Below are 12,803 nucleotides of genomic sequence, written 5' to 3'. Positions count from 1 at the left end.
CGAGTAAAGGTGAGATGTATTATGGTGAAAGAATTAAGATATATGCATAAAGTGAGAAAGATTAGAGAAGTAACTATGAGGAAGAGTATAATATAAGAGAACGAATGTTAATAAAAGATAGGAGAATAACTCATCAGACCTAGTGTCTGATGTAGTAGGGATTTCAGTGGTTTGCAAGTAAAAGTAATAGTAGCCGTGGTACTGGAAGAGAAGACAGGAGCACAAAACCAAGATTCAAATTGTAGGATGTTATTGTTGTATTCTCCATTTTATATAAATAGATAAAGTTTATATTGTGTTTATTTGATTTAACCTAGAATATAAAAGTTTTAAGTTTTGAGTATATTTTCCGCATAAATAAATAAAATCTCAATAATTCTTATAGATTAGATGTTTTAGATCAAATCTCAATAATTCTTATAGATTAGATGGTGTCACACGTAACATCAAGATGGCTTTGCGTTTCGAGGACAAAGAATATGTACTTGAGAAAGAGTTGAACGATATTGATGAAACAACTGCTACTGCTGAAGAAATAGATGAGTATAGGAGACATTGCAATGATGCTACCAAAGTGGCATGCATCATGGTGGCTACTATGACTCCTGAGCTACAAATGTTTTATGAGGACTATTAGTCGTATGAGATGTGTAAGGACTTGATGGAAAAATATCATCAACGAGCTCGTCAAGAGAGATACGAGATAGTCAAGTCCCTCGTAACTAGCAAGATGATGGAGAGTCCGTCACGACCCACTTGCAACGCATGCAACGTTATGTGGATCGTTTGCTGAAACTCAACGTTATGTGTCATCTATATTAGCTAACGACGTCAATAATTAATAACTGGTTTTTTTTCAATCAATATATAATATACACTTTATTTTAACCTTTTGGGATGATTATGTGATACCGAATGACATTTTGATTAAATGGAGATCTCATCGTGCTTAATGGTGTTTAATTAGAATTTAGATTTAGATACGATGGCCATGAGGAATTAAATATTTTTAAAAGCTCATGACGAATTAAAAAACCCTTAACATTATTATAAGTTTTTATTTTTAAATAAAAATATATAATAAAAAAATTAGACCCTGTATAATTTTCCATTTTATCTGTATTCAACGCCCTATAATAGATAATATGATATTTAGAGGGAAAAAAATCCCATGGAGTAAAGATATAGTAAAAGTTGATGAGATTAATCCGCATAACTCAAAAAGTACATCTAAAAATGAGTCCGTTTGAATAGCCACACAATGATGCTTATCAAAATAAATCTCCCTATCTCATAAACCAAAGTAAAATGAAGTGTCCCTTCAAAAACATTTATTTCATTCAATGTTAAATATCCTTTTTGTCCTTCTTTGATCTCACCTTCTATAATCACGTTATTATATACTGTCCAGCTCAAAATAAATCATCAATTATTATCCTATTTTTATGGTATTTATGGTATATGATCTCTATTTAAATTTAATGTGATACCATTGAATGAATAATTCAAAAGAAACCAACTCCAATTACAAATATTATATTTTTATCCTTGATTCTCACGGGTTGTAACTTAGTATCTTCTATAAATAGGACAATAAAAGAGACTTCTAAAACATGAGTTATTTTCCTTGTCGAAAAACCTAACGTCTAAGTATATAATTATATATTTTATCTAATTATTTGTTAACATATATTTGTTCCAAGATCCGCAAAACTTCTTCACTCGAAGGCCTATCCTCACGATCCATAGCTATACATTTCAACGCCAATACAGCGCATTGGAAAGCCTCTTCTAGGGGATAATTTCCTTCAAGACGTGGATCCATTAACTTCTTTAGCTCACTTTTGTCGGCTAGCAATTCAAAAGTGCTTCGCTTCATATTTAGTGCATGCTTGCCTGTTAGGGTTTCCAGCATAATTATTCCAAAACTATAGATGTCACTCTTTGCATGACCTGTAACATTAAAGTGTATTGTATAAAATTAGAAAATAGAATAAAGCTTAACTTTTAAACCACCACACTTGGGTGTATCTCTTTAAAACAAATCACTGGTTTTACATAGATTGAATTTAGACCCAAAAAAATATAATATGATGTTTTCTCTTCATTTATATATGTTTCCATAGTGCATCTAAAAGGACTTATTCTTATGCTTTGCTAGAATTGTTTTCTAGGAAAGATAAACACAATTATTAGTTATAAAAGTTTACTCGCTCAAATATTTAACATACCATTCCCTCTACACCATGGGTCAACATAAGCTAGCGTACCCATAAAATGTGTTGAAACATATGTTTTCTGGATTTCTGGGCCAAATCTTGACAACTCAAAACCTCCGAGTTTTGCATTAAAATCCTAAAATAAATAATAATAAAAAAAGAAAAATAAATGGTTAACTTTAGTTGGCATTACACCAAAAACATGGAAGTGTTTTGCTCATGCCCAAAAATCTGAAGTAGCGTATGGCTACCTGATCTAGCAATATATTATATGTGTTAACATCACGGTGTATGACTTCGTCTTCTGATGAATGCAAATAAGCGAGTCCACAAGCTACTCCTATCATTATTTTAAGTCGTGCTCCCCATGAACGTTGCTTTGAGACATCTCGTGCATCTGCAACATTAATTTACATGGAATTACATCAACTATTTAATTGTGTGATTGCAACAATCCAACTATTGATTAGAAAATAACCCAATGATAGTTTCAACGAGATTCAAGTATCTTGCCTCCAAATAAGAAGTGATCAAGATTTTGGTTTTGCATGTACTCATAAACGACCAAGCATTCGCCTTCTTTATCATTGGAGTACCCCAAGAGACTAATGATATTTGGATGAGTCAACCGTGATAAGACTGTCACCACTTTCTGATCAAACAAAATTTTAAGTTACATTCAACAAAATGATTGATAAATCAAACATTTATAGTATCATATTATCAAAAAGACTCCTAAGTTCTGTTCACAACATAAAGGTAGATATAAAAATAAAATAAAATGACATTGTAATTGTAGCCTACGAAGTTTTATTATTTGGTCTATAAATATTAAATAGTCCCCTTTTTTTGGCATAATGTTGGAAATAACACGTTTTAACCCGAACCTAAATTAACCGGTTCAATTTGCCACATGTGCAAATGTAGCCACATAAGCAGTGACATGGCTAGGGAAAATATCAAATCAATTCGCCTCATTGTTTTTCTTCAGCAAGATCATCTAATTTGCTCACTACCACTCACAACAAGCTCCATCAATGGCATCAATACCACAAGTCTGATCACACAGAAACAAAATCGAAGAGCCGAATGTGTAGCGGCGTTGAGTTTTTAACGGTGGTTGGTTCAATTTGCCACAGTTTCTGATAAAAATCTAAATTTCTGGTGTTGATCATAGATATAATTTTATGTAAATTCATTGATACTTACTTGCCATTCTGGACGATCTTGATTATACCGTTTAACAGCAACAACAATTCCAGCACCCTCTGAAAGGCCGAACGTGTTCTTATCAACCCAACCTAAGAACATGTCTCCAAAACCATCCCTGCCCAAGAGCAAATCTTGAGTAAAGTTTCTTGTAGCCCTTTGCAGATCAAGAAACTTAAACATTTTCAGACTTGTAGGACTTGTGAAACATTTGTTGTCAATCGCTACACCATGAGCTGAAATCGATGAATACAAACAGATTACATAGGTTTTCCACCACCATATAACTTTTATTTTTGGTATTTACTTGTACCCAATCAATTGTTTTCCCACTACGTTTTGATATGACTAATTTCTCCAGTTTTTTAACTTTAGCCTACGACAATTAATTATGTATAAAAATATTTATACGATTTCAAATATAAAATTGTCAACATTGAATGAAAAAAAATGATGTTCGATTTACAAAAAGAAAATGGTGTCAAAATTGAAAAATAGTGAAAAGCTAGTGTCAAAATTTAAAAAAATAAAACTTAATGTCTTTTGTGTTATTTTTTTCAATTCTAATACATCATGATGACACATTAGCACCACATAACAAAATAGTGAATGTCAACCTGCCACATCAATGGGTAAGCGGATTTACTAATCAAATAGTCAAAATTGCAAAAACTGAAAAACTTAGAGACTAAATTTTAACAGAAAATAATGCAGTATCAAAATCGATTTTTTTATGAAATCATAAAGATATTTGTGCAATACCTAAATAACAAATAAAAAATGCAAATACCTTTATCGAGTCATAACATCGAATGAAGGGCTATAAGTTGTCACTTTTCTATATCTATTTCATTATTATGATCATCTATGTAGAAGTCAGCATCCATGATATATATATATATATATATATATATATATATATATATATATATATATATATATATATATATATATATATATATATATATATATATATATATATATTATTCAATAATTTTTTGAATATGAAGTTGAGTTAAATATATTAAAATGCCAAGCAGTGCAAATGTGCAATCCAAAATTGAAATAAGAGCATCCGAAAGTTTTTGTCATTAAAAGGTTTTGTCCCAAGAATCTATGGACATAATGAAAGCCATAAACAATTGTCCAATAATCTTTCTTAAACTACAAACAATCACATCCCTAGACAAATCAACGTTTATGCAGTTATGCTCATTGATTCATAATAATTAGTACTCATTTTCTTTTTGACTGGATATGGCATTCTTATAGTTTCATTAATGATCTCGTAATATGTGCAAATGTGGATAGTTAAAAATTTAGGAGAATCAATATACATAGTTCAAGAGGAGCTTGAAATTACCTGAGGTCTCTCCATTGGAAGGGAAGGGAAACATATCAAGCATTCTTCCAAATATTGTTCTGCCAGCATCATGTAAGGAACTATTAATTTTCTCTTGTAAAGTCAACACCGAATCAAGACTGACCACAACCTCAGACATCGTAGGGCGCTGCTTTGGATTGCCAAGAAAACATCTCTCTACAATTCGAACAAACTCCTTCAAACATCTTGTGGATATTTGATCCCTTATATCAGGATCAATGATATCTTTTAAATTTCCCTCTTTAATAGAATCTTGAGCCCATGTCACTAAACCCCATTGCTCCTCATCAAGACTTGTATCCACTGCACGCTTTCGACATAGCACCTCCAACAACACCACCCCAAAAGCGTACACATCAGACTTTCTAGTCAACCTTCCAGTAAAGAAATAATTTGGATCAAGATACCCAAAAGTACCTTTAACAAGTGTGTTGACATAGGTAGATGGCTTATTCGTTGGGCCAATTCTTGACAACCCAAAGTCTGAAATTTTAGCTGCCCAACTTTCATGTAACAAAATATTTGAACTCTTGACATCACGATGTATAACACCAAACTCAATCCCTGTACCTGTGTGAAGGTAGTCTAACCCACGAGCAGCCCCTATACAGATCTTGAGTCGCTGAATCCAAGAGAGATGGGTACGAAGTTTATGGAGGTGATCTTCAAGTGTTCCATTGGGCATGTATTCATAGATGAGGATCATCTCTTTTTTATAATTACAGTAACCAATCAAAGATACAAGGTGACAATGTCGTAACTTGGAAAGCATCTCAACTTCCGCCCAAAACTCTATTGCTCCTTGAGCAGACATCGAATCCAACCGTTTAATGGCAGCAACGACGACATTTGATCCATTCATAATGTTACCTTTGTAAACTTTTCCAAAACCCCCTTGTCCAACTACTAATGATTCGTCGAAGTTATTGGTTGCCAAGAGAATCTTTTGAAATTCAAAGTGACGGCATACTTGTGACCATTCGGTGGATGAGGTAGTGGGTTGTGATTCCATCCCATCTCTAGTAGTTCTAGACATTATCATTGGTGAAGTAGAAGTAGAAGTAAAAATAGACACAGGTAAAGAACTTGCAATGGTGGTTGCATAGATGATAGTGGTAATCTACCTAGAATGAGAGATTCTATTAGGTCAAGTCAACCTAGACAATACAACGGTAATTTCCTGGAAAGTGACACTGACATTTGTATTTAACTTTCTTTTTGTTTTTTTGATGTTTTAACTTTTAACTTTATACTTTATTAATCATATTTTTCATATTTTAGTTTAATTATTATTTTGCTTATGAAAAATTGGTGGATTAAAATTTTTTCCTTAAGGCCGGACGGAACGGATGCGGGGAAAAGAGGCGGGAGCCTTCCCGCCCGGCGGAACACAGCATTATCGGCGCGCGTAAGGTGTGTGCGGGAAACGGAGAGGGGAGTCTCTCCTGCTCTCTCTCTCTCTCTCTCCTGTTGTGATTGGCCCATTTAATTTTTTTTTTTGAAAAAATACCGTTGGTTAACCGTAAAGAGGTGATTTTTTTTTTTTTTCCTGTGGCTGTAACGGCTACTTCGTATTTATTTATTTTTTTTTTTTATCCTTTTACAACTACTATAAATATATACACATAACTTTTAAACATATCAAACTATTTTCTATACTCTCTACTTTATATCAACCAAAAAAAAATGAATCCCAACAAACAAACCCTAAGTTCCGATCGACGTAAAAAAAGCCATGGTTCGAGTATAAAGTTATAAACATCCCTCCTCGCAACATTTTTGCTATCGATTCATCCCAGCAAGGAGTTTACCGCCCCCAACTCGATGCTCCCATTCAATCACCACTACAATTCCAATACCAAAATGTTGGCCAATATTACCCGATGCAAGTTCCAAATGTTCCGTCGTAAATGTTTTCAAACTTTGTTGTGTTTCTGGATCAACAATCGCCAAATCAACCTCAACTCCAAACTCAAACTGAAACTCAAACACAAACCCAACACCACCACCAATTTGTCGATGAATCAGATCACGCGGAAGAAGAAGACATGGTTCCCGAAACTCAACCAACACCACCACCACAAAGACGTAAAGGGAAAAAACAAGTGCGCGAGGGTGTCGCACAATCGGGAAGACAAAAGCCGACACTATGGGTTCCACACGAAGAGCTAGTTTTGGTCAAAGCTTGGGTTGATATTTCTGAAGATTCGAGTCAGGGAAACACACAACCGGGAGAACATTTTTGGTTTCGCATTTTAGAACAATTTCGAGAGGAGCTAGGAAAATGTGACGACTACCGTACGAAACATCAATTTAACTCAAAGTTTCGAGAAATAGCAAGGGGGGTTTCAAAAATTAACGGGTTGTACAACAAGCTAAAAACGCAACGAAAAAACGGCCAAGGCGACGAAGAAATACTTCACGAAGCGTTGCAGTTTTACCTTGAGGAAGTCGGAAAACCATTCAAGTGGCACGATTGTTGGAAATTATTGGTTCGAAGTCCTAGGTGGAAAAAATATGAGCGAGATTTTATTTTTGGAGTCCAACAATTAAAGCACACGAAAACGGGCTCTAGCGGTTACACAGCCTCCTCCAATGCTCGGGTCGGTCAAGATTTAAATCAGGACGACGAACTTGAGCTAGAAGAAATTGAACGCCCAATGGGTAGGGACAAAGAGAAGAGAAAGGGAAAAGGGACTAGTTCGAGTGCATCTGATTTCAGCGTGGGCATTGACGAAATGCGGAATATAACATCGTCGTTTGATCGATATAATCTAAATTTCTCCGAATGTTTGGCTTTCGACAAAGAAAAAGAAGAAACAAGGAAAAAGGAGCGGACAGAGAGACAAGAAATGCAAGACATGAAGTTTTTGATGGAAAATGTCGATCATCTCTCGGGACCGGTTCTCGAGCTCGTAATGAAGAAGAGGGAAAAAATTCTGAAAAAATATTTTCCTTAGGTCGTTGGTTGTTTGTTTGATTTTTAGTTTATGTGTGTTTTTTTCTACTTTTTTTATAATTTAGGTTTAATGTAAGTTTTATTTAAATTAATGAAATGCTTTTTATTTTTAATTAAGTTTTATGTTTAGTATTAATTTAAGAATTATAATTCATAACAAAAAATTAATTTTACTTAAAATAAAATAAAATAAAATAAAATAAAAAGTGAGTAAAGGGCTTCCCTCACACTCCTCGGCTTTTAGGTGAGAGAAAGGAGAGTGAGAGAAAGAAGGGTATGACCCACCAAAAGTGAGGGAAACTTCCCTCCCACTCCTTCCGGTCTAAAGGGCCAAAATATCATAGAAGACAATGCTAGCGGGGCGTTAAAAAGAAACGAGAAACGAAAACAGACAAACCCATACATGAGAAGAACACCAATCAACTGAATTTATAGTTGATATTAATAATATGCATACCCGGAATATTTATAAATAAATATAAAACCCATTTCAACATTGTGACATCCCTAAAATCTCGGCCAGAAAAGACCGATTTCATTTATGCTTTTTAAAACATTTTCAGAGTAAATCCATTTGATTTTTAAAAGAGATGCGGAATTTGTTCCCAAAAACAAAACATGATAAGATAGATATTTATCAAAACATTTCATATAGAAATATGATTTCATTTCATAATCAAAAGTCGGGATGTCATGTTCCGATACAGATCACAAAGCATAAACGATTACATTACAAGTCATTCAACAAATATATACATATGCAGACTTGTAAACAAAAATGACTTGATGATTCGCCCATCTTAAGCTCTTGCGCCACTTCCTGTAATACAATTAAACTGAGTGGGTCAGGCTTGGGAGCCTGGTGAGCATATAGGGTTTTCAAACCCACAATAATTATATTTAATTTCATCAATCAACAATAAACCCGATTACCCATTCCCGTTATCCTCACCTTACGTTCCTAAAAATAACGTCTATTATAAGGAACTTATTTCAGAATTTTCATCGGGACGGACATTACTGCAGAGGGGCTTCCTCAACAATAAGTGCCCTAAAGGCAACCATGTGGGGGATAAAGTACACCGGTGAACACGTCGTTCACAACACCTACAGGTAATGAGCCTGCTAGTGTTCCACAGGACAGTCTAGAATAGTCTGTGGTCGTCATCCATACTCTGCTGAATGACTAGAATAACACCAATAACACCGAGGCCTCTCATCTGTTTATTACACACCAATTATCTACCCATGTTCTACCCAACATATTAGTAGATAAAAATATACATTTTTATACACTGTTTAAAAACCTGTATAGCATGCTTTAATCAATACATATTCCACATAACAGATGAGGCATACACACATAACACGTATTTCGTAGAGAATATACATTCACACATATAACCACAAAACGTATTTTATATTAAATACTTCATAATATTGCGTTGGAGAGAAAATAACTACACACTCACTTGATCAGAAGATGATCCGACAGTACTACGGCTTATAGAAGTAGCGTCTCTCCGTAGATCTGGAAGATCTTCACAAAAACCGGCTCCTCGCGGGCAGGGCTTCGGCTCGGGAATAACGCTCTTCGGGATTCTCGGGGCTTCGGATCTCGCTTCGGGGCTCGGGAATAATATCGGGGCTTCGGGGTACAATCGGCACGCAAAACGAGGCAAAAGACTAGTGAGAATGCGGGAATTGTGTGTGAAGAATGAGCTGCCTTCGGACCCCTTTTATAGGCTGTCCCTCGCACGTACGCGGGGCGTAACTTCGGGGGTACGTGGGGCGTAATGCTTCGCAGATCGTCAGCGCTTACGTCACCGGGCCCTCTACGTCATCGCTTACGACTTCGGACTACTCGAGTGCCCTTCGCTATACGCGGGGCGTACAACAGTATGCGCTGCGTACTTCGGATAGACCGCCTCTCCTTTCTTCGGATAATATCGGAGTAAAATAAAAATAAATATTAAATATTTTATTAAACTTCAGTAATTCATATCTCCTTCATACGGACTCCGATTTCAACGTTCTTTATATCCACGCGAAGGTAAGACTACGCTCTACAACTTTCGTTTAGACTCCGTCGGCTAATTTTGACTTTTATTTTGATTAATTATTTTTTTAGAAGGCTCGGACAGGAAAACTTCGTTATAAAATCATAACTTCTTCGTCCGACGTCCGTTCTCGCCTATCTTTTCATCGTTGCGCTACTAACAACGAGATCTTCGATTCTCATTTAGATTGTTTCGGCTAGAAATCGTTCGATCTCAAATCGAGTATTCGGGCTGTATACTGCTACGTCGAAACTTCAGAAAATCATAACTTCATCATACGCAGTCAGATTTGAGCGTTCTTTTTATGCACGCTCTCGGTTTAACAAAATCTACGACTTTCGTTTAGATTGCTAAGGCTAAATATCGCTCTAACTTAAATTCATATTTTACGTCACTCGGCGTCGTGCCGGTTCCGTCGCGAAACTTCGACAGGTCATAACTTCTTCGTTATAACTCGGATTTTGGCATTCCTTATATCTCCAGAATCCTTGTTTCAACCACTACAGCTTTATGCAAAGATATCGGGCTTATCTCACACCTTAATTTTGACGCTTATTTTATTCTTAATTTAATTACATTACATAATTAAGCAAATAAACACATAACTCACATAATACACAAATTCACAAATAATACATTTTATTATTTCAAATTGGGGTTACAATGGCTAACCTAGACTATTACATTGCTAAAAATGGCAAGCCTAGAAACACGGGCGTTACAAACATCTTATTCAACTTTGACAAAAATTCTAACACACCTCTTATAAAAAGTGTGAACGATCCAACATATTTTGTTTTGATTTATGCAAAAAATTAAGGTTGTATTTAGTTGCGGAAAAATGAGCTGTTTTCCAAAAGAAATTCCAAGAAAAATGAGAATTTTAAAAATGTGTTTGGTTCGTCTATTTTTCTAAATTTTTCGTTTTCTAAAATTACAAAGAAGTTTGAAATTTTTAGAAAATTCATAATCATTGTTTTTCACATTTTTATATTTCTCAATTTTTTTCTAAAATATAAACACACTTACACCCAACCCACCCATCTCTACCTACCCCCAACCCACCACACCCCTACGTACCCACTCCCAAGCCCCCCCCCCCCCTCCCTCACAATCACACATACATACACCCACCACCACAAACATACCCTCACATCTAACCCAACATACACCCACACCCCCACAAACACACACCCACCCACCCACAACACACACATACACACCCACACCCACCCCACAAACACAAACACTACCACAATCAACCAATACCATTAGGGGTGAACAAAAACCGAACCGCAAACCGAAAAAACCGCATAAATCGAAACCGAAATAAAAATCGACGGTGTGGTTTTTAGTTTTGCAAAAACCGAAAATGTTCGTTGCGGTCTAGTCTTGCAAAAACCGCAAAAAACCGAACCGCACCGTGTGTGTGTGTGTGTGTGTGTGTGTATATATATATATATATATATATATATATATATAAGAACGAAGAACTCGTGACAATTAAAGTTTCTATAAATATAAATATTTATCTTATTAGAGGATCATTGTATATTTTTAAGCATACATTTAGTGATGTTTATAAGAACAAAAAATATTTATAACATTTTTTAACATTTAAATATAAATAGTACTATCGATGATAGTATCATTTTTATGAATACATTAATTGATATTATCTCATGTAAATGTGAAACAAATATTATATTTAATTCGAATTATATTCAATCATTAGAAGCATTTTGGATGACAGGGTTGATCCTGAAGATTCAAATGCCCTGGATGAGCCGAGGAAATAAGGCCCTTAGTTCTTAACGTGGAACGAATTAAATTACATAAGCTGTTTTTTTTAAAACAACGATAAACTTGATAGCAATAAAAATAACAAAATCATAGTATTTTAATGAGTCCCGACTAGCTGTTCAGGACCAGATATTTTATACTACAATTTCACTAAAAATATAATTTTTTAATAAAATGAAGATTTTAAAGGTTAGTTTGGTCATTAGTAAAATGTGACAAAAATCTACTCTTCTCCTTCAACCGTTCAACGATTCCCTATTGATAACTAGAAGCCGTCACTATCATTATCTTTTTGGAAGTCATTATAAATTAGTGAAACAAATGGATGCATAGTGTATTAAAAGTCAATAAAAGTAAAGTAATTAATCTTTTACAAAATTACTTAATGATTTACTAAAATATTACATGATGAATCTTGCAATTTTGTTCTTAATGGATGCAAAAAAAAAAATTAATAATAATAATAATAATAATAATAATAATAATAATAATAATAATAATAAAATAAAAAAAAAACACGAGAATTTAGTGGAAGCACACAAAGTAAGTTAACACAATTAAAAAGAACACGCGCGTTTGAAGGGATTCGAACCCTAATAGTTAGGATACGCGCACTTGAAGGGAGACGCTTACCGTTTGGACCATAAGTAATTTTACTAATTTATGCCTTTCTTTGAACAATTTAATATTTATATAAATATTAAATAAACAATATGAACAAATCTAAGGCCCCATTTTTTTTTTTTGCCCTGTGCGGCTGCCCACCTTGCCCCTCTGTAAATCCGTTCCTGTTGGATGAATGGTTATGTTATTTGATTTCAAACCAAGAGGTGACGCTATTATAAAAACTAAACCGCAAAAAAAAAACAAAAGGCAAAACAAAAACAAAAAAATAAAGTAAAATAAACTGACGAAAAACAGGAAAAAAAAACAAACCGCAAAAAACCACAAAAACCGAACGGTGCGGTTTGTAAACTTCAAAAAACCAAGGTTGCGGTTTTCGCTTCGGTTTTGGGCAAAAACCGCACCAAACCGCACAATGCTCACCCATAAATACCACTACCACAATCACCGACCTACCATTATCATTACCATCATCATCACCACAACCCCATCACCAGCACCACCAACAATGTCGTCGTCATCTCCACCACCACCACAATTGCCTC

At 34.8% G+C, this 12,803-nt stretch overlaps 1 protein-coding gene across 1 annotated transcript; it reads right to left on the bottom strand.

Annotated features, from left to right (window-relative positions):
* Positions 1-1,601: 1,601 nt before the first annotated feature.
* LOC145076626 (putative receptor-like protein kinase At5g59700) lies at positions 1,602-5,914 on the bottom strand. Its single transcript, XM_079022436.1, has 6 exons — positions 4,792-5,914; positions 3,429-3,664; positions 2,733-2,871; positions 2,471-2,616; positions 2,232-2,355; positions 1,602-1,953 (listed from the first exon to the last, which is right to left on the bottom strand). The coding sequence occupies exons 1-6, from the start codon at positions 5,852-5,854 to the stop codon at positions 1,676-1,678; spliced, it is 1,986 nt and encodes a 661-aa protein (XP_078878562.1). The 5' UTR covers positions 5,855-5,914; the 3' UTR covers positions 1,602-1,675.
* Between the last annotated feature and the right edge of the window lie 6,889 nt (positions 5,915-12,803).

Source organism: Lactuca serriola, chromosome 9 (genome assembly GCF_051521515.1).
Source record: "Lactuca serriola cultivar US96UC23 chromosome 9, Lser_US96UC23_V15, whole genome shotgun sequence".
In the NCBI taxonomy this organism is placed as follows: Eukaryota; Viridiplantae; Streptophyta; class Magnoliopsida; order Asterales; family Asteraceae; genus Lactuca; species Lactuca serriola.
This window is presented reverse-complemented; position numbering and strand designations above follow the sequence as displayed.